At 37.0% G+C, this 20,400-nt stretch overlaps 2 protein-coding genes across 2 annotated transcripts in view; both read right to left on the reverse strand.

The window, feature by feature from the left end:
• The window catches only part of LOC105035164 (prolyl 4-hydroxylase 1), a 112,933-nt gene that overhangs the window by 67,376 nt on the left and 25,157 nt on the right, over positions 1 to 20,400 (reverse strand). The window contains exon 4 of the mRNA XM_010910612.4: positions 17,131 to 17,196. Within this exon, the coding sequence (XP_010908914.1) occupies positions 17,131 to 17,196 (66 nt within the window). The remainder of the gene's footprint in view (positions 1 to 17,130; positions 17,197 to 20,400) is intronic.
• Positions 760 to 1,567, reverse strand: LOC140851738 (uncharacterized). Its single transcript, XM_073243836.1, has 3 exons — positions 1,081 to 1,567; positions 862 to 995; positions 760 to 768 (listed from the first exon to the last, which is right to left on the reverse strand). The coding sequence occupies exons 1-3, from the start codon at positions 1,391 to 1,393 to the stop codon at positions 760 to 762; spliced, it is 456 nt and encodes a 151-aa protein (XP_073099937.1). The 5' UTR covers positions 1,394 to 1,567.

Consider the following 20,400-nt stretch of genomic DNA (forward strand, 5'->3'; position numbering starts at 1 on the left):
CTCCCCCTTGTACCCCTCTATGATTGAGTTTTCTGTGATTAGAAGGATGGATGTCTTCTTGCTGACTGCCGACCTTGTCTAAATATCTGTCGCTCAAACATCTGCGAGGATGTATCGGACATCGAGTCATGTGATGAATGAGTCTCCTGTATCCCCTCAGACTGTGGCTGATCAGCTGGAACCTTACATGGAATATTTTCTTCTACCCATTATCCTAGATCCATCCTGATCTCCCTAGCTACCACACTGGCTGGTCATGGATGGAACCCTGGCTCATCAAGCTCTGGCTCCTGCTGCTGACCTGCAGCCATCCGATGATCGGATCGTCGTCTTCGTCAGCATAATCATCTAGTGTCGAATCAATGTACTTCAATAATATTTCCTCCTGAATGTATTTTAGCCTCAACCTCAGATTATAGTGAACATATACAAGATCATTGAGGTATTTTTATGTCAGACGAATTCTCTGTTTGCTGTGCATAAGGACGAAAGTCGATCAATTACGCTCACAGCCATTAGAAGAGATCTTCTGAAAAAGAATACGGATAGCCACACCTCTCAAATATTCTATGGACATTCCAAAATAAATCCACCATTCAGCTGCAAAAGTAAAATTACATATCAAATTTTATGATATTATTAAGCAAAATTATATATCTATCTATACTGTTCATTATTAATATGTAATTTATCTGGATTCATCTGCTTTTTGCTTACAACAGCTGATGAGACTCCAAAGCTGTCTGATCCCTCTCTAAACTATTTCGTCTGTAAAAAAATATATTTATTAAATTTATAAATATATCATTGAGTACAGATCGAATTCAGTTGAATAATCACATCTGTTTTAAACTAATATACCTCTTGCAGACACAATGATGTGATTTTTGAATCGGACACCATCTTATATATTACATTACGAAGAGCAGCAAGAAGCTCGTTATCCATATCTATCCCAGAAATGATATACTGAAATCTCGAATTCAAATAATAAGCTATAGATACATTCCATAACTGATTAAGTACACTTTTACAAGCATAAAAAAATATATTTTAAAATATTCTTGAATCCGTGCTTACCGACTAGATGTAAATCTCTACCCATCTGATAGTCCCAACGGCGCTCAATGATGTTAATGAATTTTTGAGCATGCTTCGGATCATTCTCACTGATATATTTTTTTATCCACTCCATCATGTAATATAAGAAGCCTATCTGGGGATATCTTTCACTGTCTACGGTGTGAAGCACCTCATATAATGGCTTAATAGCCTTCACTACCTTCTCAGCCCGCTGCCAGAATAACTGACTTGTCACCAAGTTCTCCACATGACTTTCATCAATACCGACCCTCGCATATCTGCTCTCCTGCCAGTCGGCACTGACAAACATTTGACGTAAAGCAGATTTCTTCTGAAGAAGACTATCAAGTGCTATATAGTTGGTAGCAAATCGTGTGATACCCAGTCTTAAGATCTCCCCCAGTATACGTCCGCATCAATGAAAGAACCCATGTGTGATTGTAGATGAATCTAGTAATAGTTTGGGCAATCTCCACTACCTGCTGCACCCTACGAATCTTTCCAATATCCATCAACATAAGATCAATGCAATGTGCAGCATATGAGATCCAGTATATCTGCGGTCGCTGCTCCATCAACAACTCTCCGACAGCCTTATATTATGATCCATTATCTGTGATGATCTGTACGATATATTGCTCACCCACTGAATCAATCACCTTCTCCTTCAGACCAAAGATATGTAGCATCGTGCATTTTATCTGAAGCATCAATTGATTTGTGAAAAAATATTTTCCATCACAATACGTCAAAAAATTAATAATGCTCCATCTAGTAGGACCGGTCCAACCATCACACATCACTGTCAGTCTGTATGTAGGCCATTTATTCTTGTAAGAAGCAATCCATCTCTGCAGATCTTTGTTACTGTCAAGAAGCTGACCATAGATGTCCTCAGGTTCTGACAGATCTACACCCTGACCGACAGCTTCTATAGCTGAAATGGCAGATCAATAGTAAGGATTGGCTGCTGCATTTATTGGAATATGACTGAAATAAAATCATGATCCAATAGCTCGCCACATATCCTTCCTATCTTTTTTTATCATAGTGTCAATCCTCTGCTGCTTTGAATCCTTGCTGGGCAAAACATGTGGATCCAAACATGGATGGTGGCTCCTGCTGAAATATCTCTAAAGGACCTCCTACTGCCAAAAGCTCCCAACAAAGATGACATGCTATGTCTGCTCCCTCTACCACTGGGCTCTCTGACTGATGTAGTCCTCCTAAACTCGAATTCTCCCCCATCGGTCGCTGATCCAGACCCCGATTCGTAGCATTATCCAAATCGCTCTCTATATTGAGCCATCTCCTCCTGTCGGTACTGATCATCCAAGCTCGTCTGAATAGCAGCCTCAATCTGTGCCTCCTTATCATCTGGAGCGAAAGCCTCCTCTGACTCTTAAAATGATAAGAAGGTGGCTCTGTAGTTCGGCGGTCCACTTCTGTCTTTTTCTGCTTTGTCCTTTCCTTCATTGTGCTTTCGAATCAACAAAATACTTTTTCATCAACTATCGGACCTCTTGTGGATATTTCGGACATATGACACATGAGGATAACCACCAGCCAGATGCTGCTTCAACCTAGTCACCCCTCCTCTCTTGAACTCTATGTTGCACCATTTGCATCTCAATGATGCAAAGTCGAGAGTATCTTGCCATGATCCCAACCAATGTCACGCTCTAAATCTTTCTTCTTACTCATTTCTGCAAGTATAACAAAATACGACCGTTTAATAATTATTAAAAAATATTATATATAAACTAAAAATTCATAAATTCAAAAAAATATGTTATATGCTTCAAATAATATTTTTGAATTAACTGTAATATAACACTAATTTTACATATTTTTATTTGATAATATTTTTTACTATTTAAATAATTACAAAAATATTTTTAATTTCAAAAATTTTAAAAAAATCTCAAGTTAGATTTAAATATTTCAATTGCTTGAATCATTCTAAACATTATTCGCAATTTCAAAAAAACTCTATTTTTTATTTCTTTTTTTAATAATTTTTTTATAAATAAATATATAAAAAAATATAATTAATTGAAGTCAATGAACGTCATACTCTGAATTTTTTTTCTTACAAATATCTGCAAGTATAACAAAACACGATAGTTTAATGATTATTAAAAAATTATATATAAATTTAATTTCAATAATAATTTTAAAACTTATAAATTCAAAATAAATATGTTATATGCTTCAAATAATATTTTTGAATTAACTAAAATATAACACTATTTTTACATATTTTTTATTTTATAATATTTTTTATTATTTAAATAATTATAAAAATATTTTTTAATTTCAAATATTTCAAAAAAATTCGAGGTTAGATTTAAATAGCTTGAATCATTCTAAACAAGATTCTAAAACTCTGATTTTTTATTTTTTTAAATTTATTTTTTTACTATTTTTTTATGAATAAATATATATAAATATTTAAAAAATATATAAATAACAAAAATTAACAATTTTAGTGTCATCATGTAGATCTTCCAAAGATCTATCACATAATTAAATCATTTCAAAATCCTAAAATTTTGACATGATTTTCTCTTATTTTCATACTTCCTCATTCTTATCCTATTTTTAACAACAAAAACATAAAAAATAAAATATTTATCAAAAGAATAACACATTACCTTACTTCCGATCAAAAATCAATGTCTCCTCGAACCAGTGCTGCAATTTAATAGAATTTCTCTTTTTTTCTTATTTTTTCGACGTCTCGACGGTTTCGTTGAGAGCCTCGAGAGTTCTCTGAGAGCTCTCGAGCTTCTCAGAGAACTAAATCACCTGGGCTGCCATTAAAAGACAGCCCAAGCCCCACTCCCCCCCTTTTGCATGTGCCAATGTCGGTACGGTTCGGTTCATGCCGAACCGAACCGTACCGGTCCATACAGCCCGATTTTGGGCGGTATGGACACAAACCATACCGAACCAAGTGGTTCGGTGCAAATCGAGTAGTTCGGTGCGGTTCGAAGGGGTTTTCCGAAAAAACCCCCCGAACCGGATCGGCTGGCCGTCGGTCCGGTTTAGTACGCCACATACCAGACGATATATCGGATGGTTCGGCCCGATACGGCGAACACTCTAGATCCATCTTACAAGTTTAGTAGTAAGTCCTGTACCTCCATCAAAGGGCGCATAGCAACATGGAAGGAAGAGAAACAAGGAGTAGTTGCCATAACTTCAATTGCAAGTAGTCTTATATTCCATTAGTATATGGTAATCAAGCATAACAGCTCATAGAACATCTAGGCTCGTAGAACACCTAGGCTAAGAAATGTTTTTTTCCAAATAACAGCTTGCCATAATTGTGAAAGAGTAATAAAGGAAGAACTCAGATTGCATGTGACCTTGTTTCCATGAGCATATGAAGCACAGGGAGGGTATCACTTTATAAAAGTGAAACCAGATGACAACAGTCCTGAATTCCACATTCCAATCAGGAATTTTGATATAATGTAACTTTATATCCATATATGTTATGCACTAAGGTTCAAACTAAAGAGCTAGTTCAAAGACATTTCAAAGATTTTTGTACTACTATATAATTGAGGATTACCTTGAATACTTACTATATAGTCCCTTACATTGTGATTTTAGGCTTAGGTCTTTGGGCCGAAACTATTGTAGTAGCCATATTCTGCCTAGTGATAGATGGATATCTTCATAATATTAATTGAATGGTAGATAGTCAGACTTGGCTGACTCTGCATTGATCTCTCACTCAGAATTACTAATCATTTCTGGAGTTATGAGTGAGCCACAGCACTCAAAATATCAGGTTTAACTTGTTTTAGCCAAAAGTAAGATGTTTTTGTCAAATTGGGTAAAAACCAAAGAGAATCTCAGTCATATTAATGAAATCTTGTGACATAAAAATAAAATCCTTGAAATAGTTTGGAATATATCAGTGTCTTCAGTCTTCACTATGCCAAGCTAGAGTAATGGCTGCTTTCCTTAGGGAGAAACAACAAGTTCTAATATGATCTATGCTAAGACAATCCGATTCAAATCTAATGGTTTTCACAATTGGAAGAAGAACCATAGCACTTAATTCTTGAGTATTCTGCTTAAATACTTCTTCAAAATTGTGATTGTCATGCATAACAACAAATCATGCAAAACTAGAAAATATGGCTCAACATTCAAGAAAGAAAATAGAGTTCTTCAATTAATTAAGACCTTGGCAAACAAATACCTCCGGAATAAGTATATAGAAGTAGATTGCAAATAACTAGAAAAAAATAATTACTCTTCAAATTTCTATAAGGATAATTGTGGGCTTCTCCAACCATATGTAGCAAGATTTTTAGAGCAAAGATGCAGACGAGAGCACCCCAAGTGCCTTGCTTTGGCCTAAGTGCAGCCACTTTAAACAAGCATAGAAAAGGCACAGAGGCAGGTGACTTGTTAAAGCTGTAAGGTGCCAGAAAGGGCCGGACAGTCAACTTTCAGCCTTCGGACGAACAATCTGCCATGCAGAGGGAGAATGAAATGTTATATGTCTCCAGCTCCAAGTGTTCCTAAAACAACGATATATCAGACCGATGCTTTGTTTGAATGAGACACAGGCATAACATCCATCAAACAACTAACTGGCTTCTTTACTTGGAGAAAAAGGGGAAGAAAGTGGATCAAATTTAGGGCTGAGCCTGTAACAGCCTTCTCCATCTCCCACCTCTCTACTCTCCGACAGTTTCCGGCCTCTTTTGACAATAGCAGGGCCTTCTGTACCGCCCATGGTTTGCTGTAAAACCTCGTACCACTTGATACAAGGCATACCATACCGTCCTAGTAGAAAACCGGTATGAAACCCCGCTTCGAGTCGGTACATGCCCCATACCACCTATACCAAGGTGTACGACCCCATTTTCAAGCATACTAACCCAGACCAAGGTGCATACTGATCTGTACCAAAGTGAACCGATCTAAATTGAGGTGTACCAAGATATAAATTGAGAAAAATGATTTGGAAGCTATTTCGGCACAAGATATGTACCGTACTGTACCAACCATACTATACCAAATCAGTAAGGTACCAATATAGTATCCGGCACTGAGATAGCAAACCTTAGCTTGACCTCTTCTAGCAGCATTAGGATAGCAAACCTTTCCTTCAGGACTTAGGACTTAGAGACTGAAGTTGGCTGCAATATGTTTAGAGAAACATTGGACAAGGGTTGTCCGTCTATTGGTTGACACATCATCAATAACTGTTAAATGAGGTGGTATGCCAATCAGTGGGGCCGCAGCACCCACTAGAAATTCTAAATCGCGGAGGTTTTCGTTTCTCCACCTGAGTGTGGATGATTCGAAGAAATAGTGAGAGTTTAGGTTCGTTTTTAAAATAAAATTCCTAAAACAAACTGATTAAGTCAATTACAAAATCTAACTAGAACCTCCGTCACTCTTGTAGGAAATGTCTGCTTCAAATCCCCTTACCCGCATCCTAGACACCAACAGACTGACCGGACCTAACTTTAAGGATTGGCTCTAGAATCTTAAGATCATCTTAAGCTCCAAGAAAATAGCCTATATACTCGACCAAGACCTCACCCTCTTGCCAGCTCGTCCAACCCCTGATTGGAGAGCATCTCATGAGAAGTGATTGGACAATGATAACAAGGTTAGATGCTACGTGTTGGGCTCAATGTCTAACAAATTGCAGCACCAATACGAAGATATGAAGACTACCAGACAGATTCTGACTCACCTACAAGAGTTATATGATGAGCAAAGCCGTGCAACACTCTATGAAGTGTCCAAGCGACTCTTCAAAACAAAGATATGTGATGGTTTGACAATGATCAAGGATCTAAAGGAGACTGAGAAGCTCGGCATGTCTATGAACAAAGAGTTGCAGATTGACCTCATTCTGCAATCCTTGACTGATTCATATGCTTAGTTTATAGTGAACTTTCCTATGAATAAGATTCAGTGCACTATAGCTAAGTTGGTCAATATGCTGGTAACCACTGAGGGTATCTTGAAGAATTCAAGAGGCTCTATTCTCGCTGTGGAGCGGACTTCTTCCAAGAGAAAATCTACTGGGAAGAAAAAGTCTGCGAAGAAGCAAAAGACCAAGAACAAGCCAAAAAAAGAAGTTCCGAAGAAGAAGGCCATTGAGAAAGAAAAATATTTTCACTGCAACAAGGACGGTCACTGGAAGCAGAACTACCCTAGCTACCTGACGAGCCTGAAGAACAAGAAGGAAGGCACACCTTCTGAAGATATGCTCGTTATAGAAACTAATTTGACGGTTTCTTCTGCATCCAATTGGATTATAGATTCTGGATCTAGTGCTCACCGTGCACTACTTTGCAGGATCTTGAGGATAGTAGGAGGTTGAGGGAAGACGAGATGACCCTACGAGTCGGAAACGGAGCAAAGGTTGCTGCTGTGGCCGTGGGGACGTACCCTCTGCAACTACCATCAGAAATTAGTTTAGTTCTTAAGATTGTTATTTTGTACTTGCTGCGAGCAAGAATCTAATTTCTGTCTCTTGTTTAACACAAGAATATGTAATTAGTTTCTTTAAGGACCACTGCAATATTTATTTTCAAAAATAAAAAGATTAGTAGTGGTTTCCTTATAAACAATCTCTTTCAGTTACACGTAGATGTTTTTGTGAACTCTATCAAGCATGATGTGAATGCCATAAGAAATAAACATCCTAGAGATGATAACCAAAGGTACTTGTGACATCTAAGGCTAGATCAGATAGGAGAAGACAGGATTAACAGGTTAGAGAAAATCAAACTTTTGGAGCTATTGACTACTGAGTCATATCCAGTCTGTGAGTCATGCCTTCAAGGAAAAATGACCAAGCTTCTCTTTGTGGAACATGAGGAAAGGACCACAGAGTTACTTGCTCTAATACACACTGATGTGTGTGGACCATTCGATGTACTGGTCAGAGCCTCTTATTCCTACTTCATAGTCTTTATCGATGATTTCTTACGGTATGGGTACATGTACCTTATGAGGTATAAGTCTAAAATCTTTGAAAAATTCAAAGAATTCAGAAATGAAGTAGAAAAATAAAATGAAAAATTTCTTAAGGTTCTTCGATCAGATCAAGGAGGCAAATATCTTAGTGAAAAATTTTTAGATTATCTCAAAGAGCATGGCATAGTCTCACAGTGGACTCTGCTTGGAACGCCTCAGCTCAATGGGATTTTCAAAACGAAAAAATCAAACCCTATTGGATATGGTTCGATCCAAGATGACCTTCACTAACTATATTTTTTTAGAGTCATAGTCTATTAACTGCAATCTATTTACTAAATAGGATTCCGTCTAAAACCGTTCCTACCATATCATATAAGATATGGCATGGTAAAAACCCAAGTTTGAGTCATATTAAGATTTGGAGGTTGTCCGACCCATGTCAAGCGATAACAGGCAGACAAGTTAGATTCTAGATCTCTAAAAGCTCCTTTTATAGGATTTCCTAAAGAATCATTAGGATACTATTTCTATATCCCAAAAGACCATAATGTGATTGTGAGTCGAAATGCCATCTCTTGAAAAATAGTTTATTCAAGATGAAGGCATGAGAAGATAGATTGGACTCCAAGAGAGTCTCTGAAGAGCCACGAGCTTCGGAACATAAGGAACTAATTCAGTTAGAGCCAATCCACACATCTCCTCCTCCACTTCGTAGGTCAAGTAGGATTTTCCGTCCTCCTGAGAGATACTTAGGTATCATCACAGAGGATGTTAAGAAAATGTTCTTCACTGAGAATGGGGTACATAATGATGATCCCAAAATCTATGATGAGGGGATATCAGATATCGACTCTGAGAAATGGTTAGAGACAATGAAGTCAGAAATTGACTCAATGCACTCAAACCAAGTCTGGACCTTAGTGGATCCACCACCAGGTATTATACCTATTGAGTGTAAATGGATCTACAAGAGAAAGATAGATTCGGATGGAAAAATAGAGACCATTAAAGCTAGACTGGTGGCTAAAGGGTATAGTCAACGCAAAGGCATTGACTATCAGGAGACCTTTTCACTAGTTGCTATGCTTAAATCCATCCGAACATTACTAGCTGTTGCAGCATATCTCGATTATGAGATATGACAAATGGATGTGAAGACGGCTTTCCTTAATGGATATCTTGAGAAAGATATCTATATGGAGCAGTTGTTGGGATTCACTTCCAGTGATGGAGATCACAAGATTTGCAAGCTGCAAAGATCCATTTATGGACTAAAGCAAGCGTCTCGGAGTTGAAACGCACATTTTAATGATGTAATTAAATATTTGGTTTCATAAAAAATGAAAAGCCGTGCATCTTCAAAAAGATCAATGGGAATGCTATTACTTCCCTCGTATTGTACGCGGATGACATACTCATTGGGAATAAGATTCCCATACTGATGTCGGTCAAACTGTGGTTGTCTAATAAATTTTTGATGAAAGACCTAGGGAAAGCATCCTTTATTTTAGGGATTAAGATCTATAGAGATAGATCTAGAAGGATGTTAGGCCTTTTACAGAAGATGTACATTGAGGAGGTGTTGAAGAGGTTCAGCATAGAAAACTCTAAGAGAGAATTTGTACTCTTCATATATGAAATCCATCTCTCTAAGAAGATGTGCCACAACACATCGAAAGAGATAGAACGCATGAGCAAGATCCCATATGCTTCAATAATTGAGAGTCTCATGTATGTCATGCTTTGTACACGACCTGATATCGTCCATGCTATGAGTGCCATGAGCAGATATTAGTCAAATCCAGGGGAAGAACACTGAACTTCTGTGAAATATATTCTTAAGTACTTGAGAAAGACTAAGGATATGTTTCTGATCCTTGATAATAGAGAACTGAGGGTACAAGATTATACTGACTCAGACTTTGTCTGATATTGATGATCGAAAGTCGACATCAGATAATATTTTCTTGTACAATGGTGGTACTGTAAACTGAAAGAGTTTCAAGCATTCTATTATTGTAGACTCTATCATGGAAGCAGAATACATCGCTGCATCGAAAGCTGCTAAGAAGATATTCTGGTTCAAGAAGTTTGTTTTGGAGCTAGATGTGATGCCATCAGATGCCGTCCCCCTCTTCTACGACAACAACGATGCCATAGCACTAGCTAAGGAGTCAAGATCTCATTAGAAATCCAAACACATCGAACAATTCTACCTCATCCGTGATTACCTCGAGAAAGGATACGTCGAGGTAAAGAGAATCGACACTGCAGACAACGTAGCTGACCCACTGACAAAACAATTGAGCCAGCAAAAGATTGAAGCCCATCTTAAAAAGATGAGACTTAGATTTGTAGCCAATTAGCTTTAGATTAAGTGAGAGGTTGTTAGATGTATGTTCTAAAAGCCAGATTGGCTGACACTTGGAATACTTTCTTAGAATATATTTTGTAATATTGACTTATAATTAATAAATTGGGTTTGTTTTCATTCAGATTTGTGCTGTTAAGTGTCTCTGAATCATCCATTGAGTTAATGGATTGACACATTCTTAAAAGTTAAATTTGAGACACGTGTCATTATAATTAATTCATAAATTGCTTCTGATAATAAGATCATCACGAGGATGGTGTTTGATCCAGAGAGATTGGTGCACAATCGCTTCCTTAGGATAGATGAGTCTTGAATCTACGGTGTTGAGACACCGGAGTGAGAATCCAAGTACTTGTTAGGAACAAGGGTACTAGACATGACCAAACACGAATAGTCACTAGGATATTTATCTACTCGTCAGTGACTAACTTGATACTGCGATAGTGTAACTAGTTCTTTGACTTACAGTGTCTCGACTGTTCACAGTGAGGTTGCTGTAGTTTGACTACACCATAACTCGATCTCCTGCCATACGGAGTCTTAAAGTGTAATTGGCTATAGTAGACTCACTGTAGGAATAGGATGCGCATCAAGATGGGATCTGTCGACCTCGATAGATGAGTAATCCTATACAATCATGAAGCTGAGTCCTAAAGCCCATGACCATAAAAATGTGAAAAATAGAAAGATGTTTCTATTGGATTTCACATCGAATTTGAGTCGATTGATTCTAACATAAGACAAGAATCAGATTTGACGAGTTATCCTTAACCTATATCTTGTCGGAACTCATGATAGAGGAACCGAATCATACGGTAACTGCACTAGGTTCATCATTCAGTTCTACTGGATTGCCACCACATACTGCTGGGTGTCATTAGTGAATTATGGGACCAATTAGAATCATTTTGATGATCAATGATTCCTAATTGACTGAATTGGAAAGAATTTCGATCCATCGAAAAGAGTTTCGATGATGTTGTTGATGGAATCACAACATATCTCACTATCAAATAAAATTGAACCTATAAGTCACACAAACAAAGATATTGGTCTAAGAGAGTTTCGATGATGTTGATAGAGATCACAACATATCTCACTATCAGACAAAATTGAACCTATAGGATCACACAAACAAGGATATTGGTCTAGGAGAGTTTCGATGATGTTGATAGAGATCACAACATATCTCACTATCAGACAAAATTGAACCTATCTCACTATCAGACAAAATTGAACCAATAGCATCACACAAACAAGGATATTGGTCTAGGATTGCATAATTGAGCTAAGTGTAGTCTCATTGGGTTAGGTCCAATTAGAATCATTTTGATGATCAATGATTCCTAATTGACTGAATTAAAAAGAATTTCGATCCATCGAAAAGAGTTTCGATAATATTGCTGATGGAGATCACAACATATCTCACTACCAGACAAAATTGGACCTATAGGGTCACACAAACAAGGGTATTGGTCTAGGATTGCACAATTGGGCTAAGTGTAGTCTGATTGGGTTAGGATCAATTGAGTTCTAGCTTTGGATTTAAGGAAGCCATGCTAGCACATGGTTAAACCCATTTTCTCCAACCTAATTTGGGTTTCCTATTAGATAGGGCTAAACCAAATTGTAGCAAGCTCATTTTGGACACCAATAGTTGGAGTCCCTAAAGCAAGCCTTCCATGCAAGAATTAAGAGATGAGGGGGCGCCAACCACATTTTTCATCGTGTGTTTTGTTCGCAGATGGAGTGGCACCCCATATAGATAAGATCCAAGGGATGGTGCCACTTATGGATAAAGGTGAGAGGATAAGAGCTTCATCCCCATTTGAATTTAAAGAGTTCAAATTTGATTAGAGGATAAAAGATAAATCTCTATCTGAATTTAAATTTGGTTTCAAATTTGAACTATTCGAATTTGAAACTGAGATTGAATGGGGCAACAACCACCTTATCTTATCTCCACACCATCTGATGTTTCTTGATGATTTTGTGTGACAAAATGAGGAAAAATTCCTGATGGATGGTGCCTTGGCAAAGTTCTTCTGGTTTAAGATATATGATCTGATCAGATGCCCATATAATGGGTCCCCTTTTGATCGGCAAAACAGATTTTCATGAGATAAAAAATCCCCACGCCTCTCCTCCCATCTCCCCTCTCCTCTCTCTGATCTCATACCTTCTTCCACGTCCAAGAGTGTTGGGTGTGCCATCTGGTAGGTTCGAAGCATTGAAAGCCGTCAGATCTACACGAAGCGAGAAGGTTGCAATCGAAGGCTGATCGGAGCTCTGCCGAAGATCAGATTGAAAGCAGACCAAGAAGCTTGCTGATCCGTCTAGGAGTAGGCGGATTGATCAAGGAAAAACATCCTAGTTCAAGTTCGAGTGGATATCTGTAGAGGCTACACACGTGCGTGGCTCAACAGCAAATCTCAAAAATCCACGGATCATCAGATTGCGGAGTTCGTCTATCCGCACAAGATAATATGATTACCATCTAATTTAAAGTAGTTTAAATCCCTGATTTTATATTTCTAATGTTAGATGCATGATTGATCTGGCCATGATCGAGATCTAATCTCGATCTATTCGTACGTCGGATCGAGAAAAAAATTTTGAAGTCTGCTGCATCCTGATCTGATCGATCGGGCGTGCAGTCATTCCTTCATTTAAAACCTCGATATAAAATACATATTAATATCTAAAATCTGATGGAGTATCAATATGACTCATTGGCATTAGGATCATAATAGTATTTCAAAGGAGCTTCACACCAACTCTCCAAAGGCCAATATTGCAATAATCCTCCCTGGTGATCCTTTCATAGACCAGTGGATAGCTATTTTAAGAGAGTCATCCATCTAAGACTAGGCCAACCATTTAAAGATGCTGACGGCAAAATTTGGCCTGAAAGATGACTAAGGCTGCGAATCATAGTAACTAGTCGAATACAACACCTCAGAAGATCCATGTGCATACAAGTCATAAGCTACTAATCCGGAATAGGGTCCACTATGCAACTCAGAACTAGATACGTGCAAGGACCCTACTCCACATGTAATTACATCCACCATAGAAGCATTAGAACCCGAACAACCACAAGGAACCCATCTCCTATATGTAATTGTATTCTCACAAGCTCTACCAAATTGTTCTCCATGATCCTTGTCCATACACAATACTAATTTTTCATAATTTTATTATTTTTTATAATTTTTTATTTAAAAATAATATTTAAATATAAAATATGTAGAAAATTAGTTTGACCTCGTATCGATATGGTATCCTACCAAGGATGCTACATATATTTTTTTCAATCCATAGGCATGCATAAACCACCACTTTTCAAATTTATTTAAATTTGGGACTATCATGATGTGCATGATCATATCCAAACTTAAATAAATTGATGCTAAATTTTGATAAATGATAATATACATGCCCCTAGTTATGCTACTAATTTTACAAAAAAAAAAATTGGCAATTATTTTATTTTTGATTTTTAATCCAAAAATACATTTTTAATTTAAAACTTATAGATTTAATGATAAATTATCATTTTAGTAGCATTGTGTAGATCATCTATGGATCTACAACATATCATGAAATCATATCAAATCAAAAACTTTAGCATGACCTCCCCTAATTTTCCCATTTTATTGCTGACTTTCAGCCTATAAACAGAAAAAAGAAATGAGGAAGGGGAGAGACTTATTACTTGATTTTAGCCAAGATCTAGCTCAAATCTTGCAAAGTCTAGTGCTTTCCCTTTTTTCCAGATTTTTTAAAAAAAATAAGAGAGAAGGGCAGAAAAGGCATAGGAAGCCTTCTCAGCCTCCATCCTCTATTCATTTAGGGGGGAGGGGGATGGGCGAACCAAGGCCAAATCAGGGCGAACCGTGCAGTTCAAATTGCAAACCTTCCTGGTTCACAATTCGGGATAGTACGACAATCCTTGATAGCATGTATACTCTTTCTTGTTATTTTGGTAAATTGAAAGTTTGTTGTTGAATGTGTTAATATCATGCATTTATTATTGTTTATGATAATATATGTTTGTGTGTGTTTTGCACTTCACTTCATTCGGGTGCATGACTCACTCAACATTTTGAGCCTAGGCTCTAAGAGACATGGCACCTCAATGTGCCTTAAGCCTCTGATAACTTTAGCTAGCATGCTACGATGGACCAATATTGGCACCTAGCACTAAGTCCATGAAATACCATTTAAAGTACTTTTTTAAGTTCTTTAAAAGATGACTTACAAAATGCGGACCATGCTTTGGGGGCTTGGCAACAGACTGCTAAGACATGTTGGAAACCCGAGGAAACCGTGGATTTTGAGTGCAGGCCATAAACAAACATTTGTGAGGCATGAAGCACCCATGCCTGGGTGTTCTTGCCAAGAGACATCTCGGGCAATATTGGTCAAAGAAGCGAGCAGTATCAAGCAGAGGGGTTGTCCATGGTTTTCCCTTAAATGATAGTTTTAATTATCCCATGCAAATTTTGCAATCTCAATACTGCATCTCACATTGGCCTCATCTTGGTACAATATTGATATACCTAGTATGAAGGTCGTTTCGGTGTACTGACACTTAGTATGCCCCTTGTACTGCATATTGGATCGATACTAATATGATACGATACACCCAGTATGGTATGCATTGGTACTGCAAACCTTAACTAAGATCTGCATTCTCAATACCAAGGACTATTCCAGTCAAGTACTAGTACATTACAATACCAAGCCAAAACCATACCGACATTTAGTAAGCAGATGCATAAAAATTCCATATATCTTGACCTTTTTGTTTTTCCAATTTTTGGTTTCTAAGGCTATTTTAAGATTTATGGGTATTTAAATTATGATTTTAAGGATACATTAGTGTTGTTTTATTTCATATAGGTCCTGACAAGCTGTATGGTTGCTTAATGGATGCAATTGTAATAATTAAACATAGGTTTGTAATAACTAAAAATAGATTATACATATTTTTGAACTTGAAAATGCATATATCAAATTGATTTGAATTACAAAACATATAACAACATCTGGTTCCTCATAGAGTTTTGTCACACGTAGGCTCGGGATATTGTTCGTGACTCCAACCCAGATACTATGCCCACCCTCCACCCAATAATGTGAGACCCTTGGATGGCTAACCTAATATTGATCCTTTGTAAGTTTGCATGATACCAGACTAACCATCCCACTCTCGCCTAAGTGAAGATGGCAGCAGCAAAATCTGACCCATAATCTGGCTGAGGCAGTGGAGGGTAATAGCTGAACAAATATCATGTCTCAAACCAAAGATGTGCAAGTTGATCATGCCCTAACTGTGCAAAATAGGATCCAATAAAAATGATGAGGATCCAGGTACACCCAGGGACCCTAATCTGTGTATTATATCATCAGTTGCAAACCTGCAACACTATCGTGTCCTCCTCACAAGGTAGCTCGAACTGCTCCGAACCGAGCAATTCCACTAGATTCACAGCGGTTCAGGCCACTTACCAACCCAAAAGGCTCTATTGACCCAGTTCTACACTGTTTAAGTTAGAACACCCTAAACCAAGCGAAACCAAGCGGTTTTGGTCGATTTGGCAAACCCTGATTTAGACACTTCATGCCTTAGATATTTTTTTTTTATAGTCACTCTTATTAACAGGCATTTGTGTTCATTATTTTGAGATGTCAATAATTCATTTAAAACTTTAGTTAGTAAACCCAATAACAAGACATCTTGAACAGCATGCATGTTTGATTATAATCAAATAAATTGCAATGAAAACTACAATCAATTTCTCATCCTAATTTGCTTTTTATTCTATTTCAAACTTTCTTATTTCTTAATTCCCTGATCTTTATTGTTAACATACTAAAACTAGTTTCAGATCCAAACCACTGAAACAATGCGAGAATCCCAGAAACATTACCCTTTGACATGGGAAGGGAGATCAAATAAAGTTCTCACCACAGTTACCACTTGAATTTTTTCAATGCAAGAAAATAACTAAAACATGTTAAGATGTATCTCAAGTTATTCTTTCCCAGGATAAAATGTACCATCAGTGCTTTGGATCAGATATTCATTGGAGGGCATGGCATCAAACTTTCAAATGGCTTCACTTAGAAAATAAGGTACATCAACAATTTCACAAAGAAAATGAAATTCATGGAAATTTTAGTTTAGAAATTGGATGCATAGATTCTTATCCTAAATTATAGTTATAGGAACTCTTAACAAAATATGGACTGGTAGTTAGGCCAAAGAATCAAACAATTATTCAGTGAACATAATTCACAGTCCTAAGTTCAACTAAACAAGTATGAGCAAAAAAAAAAAAGCATAACAAAGAATTAATCATAAACCATACCCAAATTCTATCTACCTTTATGAAAGTCGCAGATAAAACAATAAATATCTGTGACTCCAGTAATAATGTCAATGTCTACCAGATATGGCCAAAGTAAACAAAGAATGCTCAATCAAGTATCCCACGGAAAAAGAAAAGGACATGGGCAAAGGTGCTACAGGCCATGCCATATTTCATAAATAAACAAAAAGAATGATGTTATCTATGACTAGAAAATCTCATCAATGAATATTTAAAATCCCTTCATAATACTTAACTCCAGAAAATAAAAGGAAAAAGATATAAACAAACAAAGGCATCAGCAAGAATTACTCATACCTCTGTGCTTAAGAAATTATGGAAAAGAATTATTCGAGGCGACCAACTGAGGACTTCAGGTTTGACCTAAATTATTCAAAGTAGAACTGGAAGTTCAGAATCACGAATACACATAAAGCCAAGGTGCAATGGTAACACTAGAAATATCAAGTTTCTTATCAAAAAAGAAAGATGCTAACTGGGATAATGAAGCAGAGGAAAACAATATCATTTGATTTATTTTGCAGAGTGTATATCTCATGTTTAGATAGTACAAAAAAAAAGGGAAAGTGACACTAGACTGACTAGCATTAGGACAATCCTACATGAAAGAATGCCAGGTTCTGGCTGCCAGTGAAGCATGGAACTCCATGGTTACAAAACTTGTCATCAACTAGTTTAAAGTTTTGAACTGCTATTCTTTGAAGTTTGAAGAGTGCTACAGCTACAGCTGGGTTTCTCACACCTACATGCCATATGAGACACACTCTCCTCTCACTAATGAAGGCCTCTAAGGCTGGCAAAATGTGATCCGACCCACCAACCCGACCCGCACTGACCCACCATAAGCAGATTTGGGTTTAGGCTAAACAGATTAGGGTCGTAAACAGATCGATCCATATAACCCATTTAATATTTGGGTCGGATTTGGATTTTAGATATCTAACCCCTTTAACCCATTTAATATTCAGTTCGGATTGAGTCAGATAATTTGTTTAACCTGTTTAACTCATTTAACCCATTTAAGACCCATTTAACCTATTTAAAACCTGCTTAATCTATTTCTGACCCATTTAACCCAACCTGTTTAATCCGTTTAACCCATTAAAAAACTATTTAACCTATTTAACCCATTTAGCAAAACTTAACCCATTTAGTAAACAGGTTAAGTGGGTCAAGTCAAATTACTTTAATAAATAGATCGGATTCAGGTCAGAATTTTGGATCTGTTTAATAAACAGGTTGGGTTTGGGTTTATTTTTGATCCGACCCACATTGATCTGACCCGACCCAACCCGACCCAATTGTCACCCCTACCTCCAAGCCCCAAGCATACTTCATGCTGCATTCATGCACATTCGCATCAGAAGCAAGAAAAGCTGATCCTTGTCAAATGTAGGTATAGGAAACCTAGTCCAATGATTTACATCTCAGTATCAAGCCCCGCAGTGGTACTTTATAAATAAGATACATTACTCCCCATACCAACAAATGGTACACTATTAGAGTCAGCAAAGCATCTATGCAGTATCTGTATGGGGCATATTGAGCCCCAATACCATACTAGCTTTGTACGGTATGCCCCATACCACCTGGTACAAGTATTGAAAAGTGAAAACATTAAAATCTACACAAACATGTGAACAAAGCATGTCTCAATAATTTGTCACCTATGATATGGTAAGCAATAACAGAGGTTTTTTAAGGTGGTAGAAATATTAGCATTGGTCTAGGACCTTCTGACCATGATGCATGATTTATAGTTCTTACCTATTGACATGGTCTACTACATCATTCCAGTTTTGGTTAAAAAAAAAGGAGCATATTTGCAGACCTTTAAGCACATGTACATGGTCAATAAATCATTTATCATGAGTATGTGCATTCACATGTTGATAAAATCTTCCATCATGAGTAGGTGTGTTATTTATGTGCAGATGGTGACTACCAGGCTAATGTGTTTCATCTATGTCCAATCCACTGTTTTGTATAATTTAGAAATAGATGGAACCAAATCATAGTTCATGTCTAATGATATTAAAAAAAAAATTACAATAGATGGAAATTCTTTCAAAAAGAATTGTTAGGAATTGTGTCCTAAAGCCAATTGGCTTATTGTAAATAATTGATTTTTGTATATGAATTATTGATCAATGAATAAAAGTAATTCTTGCTTTTTTATCATAAGGTGTACATCTTCGTTATTAGAACTCGTGTTGTGATAAAGTTCTTAGAACTATATTATGATTGATAAAGGAGAATTTATCAATAATTCTTAAACATGTTCGTGACCAAATGATACGTCATTAATAGGATGATGACATTTATCGAGTGTAGGTCATTGTGTGCCATATAGATTGGTTGTCTTCATAACCAAGGAGTGGAGACATTAGTATGGCATACAGATGAGATGTAGGAGTACATCGTCACTGAACAAGTAACTCACCGCTGAGCACTCTACAGTCAAGAGCAGCTCGCGAAACTATGGGCATAAGTGTCCCTCAGACCTGAGATCACCATAATGACTTGTAAGCAACTCACTGTGCTTTGGTGCCGGACTACTTGCATTTCTACTGCAGTGACGAAAGGCCATTGGGTACAGTCAAGTACTTGCGAAGTTTGTGTGTGGATCAAGATGAGATTGACCCCTCCGAATTATAGGAGTTAATGCATCACTATATTTTAATTTAGTAAAACTTTGATCAGGATAATCTGTGATGGATTTGAAAGGTTGAAATACGATGTGGATGACTGTTTTAGGGTTGACAGTTAAACCCTAGGTTGCCTTAAGCATTAAGATCAAAGGGATGAATTATGCGATAACCATATGTTGAGATTCTTGAATATTGCTTTGCAATTATTCGACCTATACGGATGTCAGATATCATTGCTAGATAGTCACTTCGATTAGTATAGGAAGGAGTTCCTATACTATCGGCTTAGTGTTCGAACCTATGGAGTCGCGCATAAAAGTCAAATAATGTAGAAAAAAATTGATCGAATATTTATGTGTTCAATTTAGAAGTGTGAGATTTGATTAAACATGTAGATTAACTTAATTAAGAATTAAGTTGTAAGTCATACGGAACTAAACACTGACTATATTCAGCTAGCACTGCGCATGAGGTGTGAATTTGATTCCGAAGATGAATTAAATCAAATCAATGATCCAAGCAATTATGAGAGATTCGATTGGAATCCTAATTACTTTAGATCAGATCTAATTTAATTGGACTTAATTTTATTAAGGCTTGATTAGGTTAATTTATCAAGTTGGATTTGGACAAATCCTAATTGGATTAGGATCAACAGTCTTTTCGAAATTAATTCGAATCATGTTCGAATTGGATTCGAATTGATCCAAATCTGATTTGATCCACTTAGCCACCTTTCCCAGCTATTCTCTCACCATGTGGGCCAACCAAAGTGGTTGGGAAGGGGCTGAAAACAACCCCTCCCCTAAAGGCATGCGGCATAATGAAGGGAGGCGCAAGTTGGCGCCTCTCTTACTTGGATTGGGATTCCTTGTGCTTTAGGGAGTTTGAATTTGATTCAAACATGGAAAGTCCT

The sequence above is a fragment of the Elaeis guineensis genome, chromosome 9 (genome assembly GCF_000442705.2).
Source record: "Elaeis guineensis isolate ETL-2024a chromosome 9, EG11, whole genome shotgun sequence".
Taxonomy (NCBI): domain Eukaryota; kingdom Viridiplantae; phylum Streptophyta; class Magnoliopsida; order Arecales; family Arecaceae; genus Elaeis; species Elaeis guineensis.